At 64.2% G+C, this 1,317-nt stretch overlaps 1 protein-coding gene across 1 annotated transcript; it reads right to left on the bottom strand.

Moving 5' to 3' along the window:
- Positions 1-1,317, bottom strand: LDBPK_070980 (hypothetical protein, conserved; the record flags this gene model as incomplete). The annotated part of the gene is made up of 1 exon (XM_003858486.1): positions 1-1,317. One exon carries the CDS (start codon positions 1,315-1,317, stop codon positions 1-3), a length of 1,317 nt encoding a protein of 438 aa, XP_003858534.1.

The raw sequence follows: 1,317 nt of genomic DNA, 5'->3' as shown, positions 1-1,317 counted from the left end.
CTAACTCGCGCCGGTGCCGCCGGTGGGGACTACGTGATAGTAGTCGTTCTGAAATGTTTGCGGGCGTGGGGCCGGTGGCAGCGACGGCAGCGTCGTTGGAGCAGCGGGGATGTGGTACGCCTGCTCATCCTCGCCCTCTTGCTTCGCCGTAGCCTTGCCGTAGTGGCCTTTTCCCACGCCGCCGCCGGCATTGTACTCGGTGTCGTTGTTCTCCGAGTGATCAGAGGACGCGTTAGCAGTATTACCGCCGGCTGCGGTAGCCGAGGAGAGCGCCATGTAACCGTTCAGCTCATCCTGCGCCAGCTGTGCCCGCTCCTCCTCCTCCCAGTTGCACAGACGCTGACGCCTGCCGTCTTCCTGCTCCCGTAAGAAGCGCTTCTCGTCGTAGAAGCGCTGCGTGGTCGTGAAGCTAAGCAGGTCATCCTCGCTCTCATCGCTGTTGACTTTGCCAGCGATGGCCTCGGAAGACCGGACGCGTGCAACGCCCACCGGCAGCGCCTCCTCTGAGATGTCGTTTGTCCCCGCATGGGTGATCGGGGAGCGAGAGAAGATGGCGGACTCGGCAGTGTTGGTGTCACCGACTTCGTGCGCGGTGTTAGTCCGAAGGTCTGGCGGGCTATCATTCTCCCCGTCTGGCAGCGACAGGATGTAGTTCGTGAGGCCCTTGGACGTTGGCAGCGCCTTTGGCGTCACCGGCATCACTGCAAGTGGGTCATAGTGTGGCTGCTGCTTTCTGTCGTCGCTCCCGGAGCCGGTGGGGCTACGTCGGCGGCCGCCGCTGCCGCTGCGGTTCAGTGAGGCACTACGGCGCGACTTGGACGATGTCGGTTTCGCAAAATGCCGCACAACTACGCGTCGCGGCTCCTCATGGTCGCCACCGGCCTGCCGTGGCCACCTCCGCACACTCAGCTCCGAGTCGGGAATTGCCGCCTCGACGGCAATCTTCCGGTCGCTCTCCTCCTCCTCCCGCTCTTCGAAGTCTTCGTTTGTCCAGCAGCTCTCCACCGGTGAGAGGCACCGCCGCGGCGCGCTTTCAATGGATCGGCTACGCACCTTCTGGTACTCGCCCGTGATGGGATCCATCTCCAGCGACACATTCGCGTCGGCGGTCAAGCTGATGTCGCGCTCCTCAGGTACCTCAAAGGCCGCGAACTCGAGTTCGTTGGCGCCGGCGTGGCGCGGGGCCGCGGCACTCACAGGGAGATCCATCTCAAGCTCCCTCGGCCCCCCCTCGGTCAAGATGCTCTCCACGCGCCCGCGCTCGGGCTGTGCTACTCCGTGCAGGTACGAGTCCCCGCTGGCGTACGTCGTGTTCAT

This window comes from Leishmania donovani, chromosome 7 (genome assembly GCF_000227135.1).
Source record: "Leishmania donovani BPK282A1 complete genome, chromosome 7".
NCBI classification, from domain to species: Eukaryota; Euglenozoa; class Kinetoplastea; order Trypanosomatida; family Trypanosomatidae; genus Leishmania; species Leishmania donovani.
Note: the sequence above shows the minus strand (reverse complement) of the source record. Positions and strands in the feature narration are given on the sequence as shown.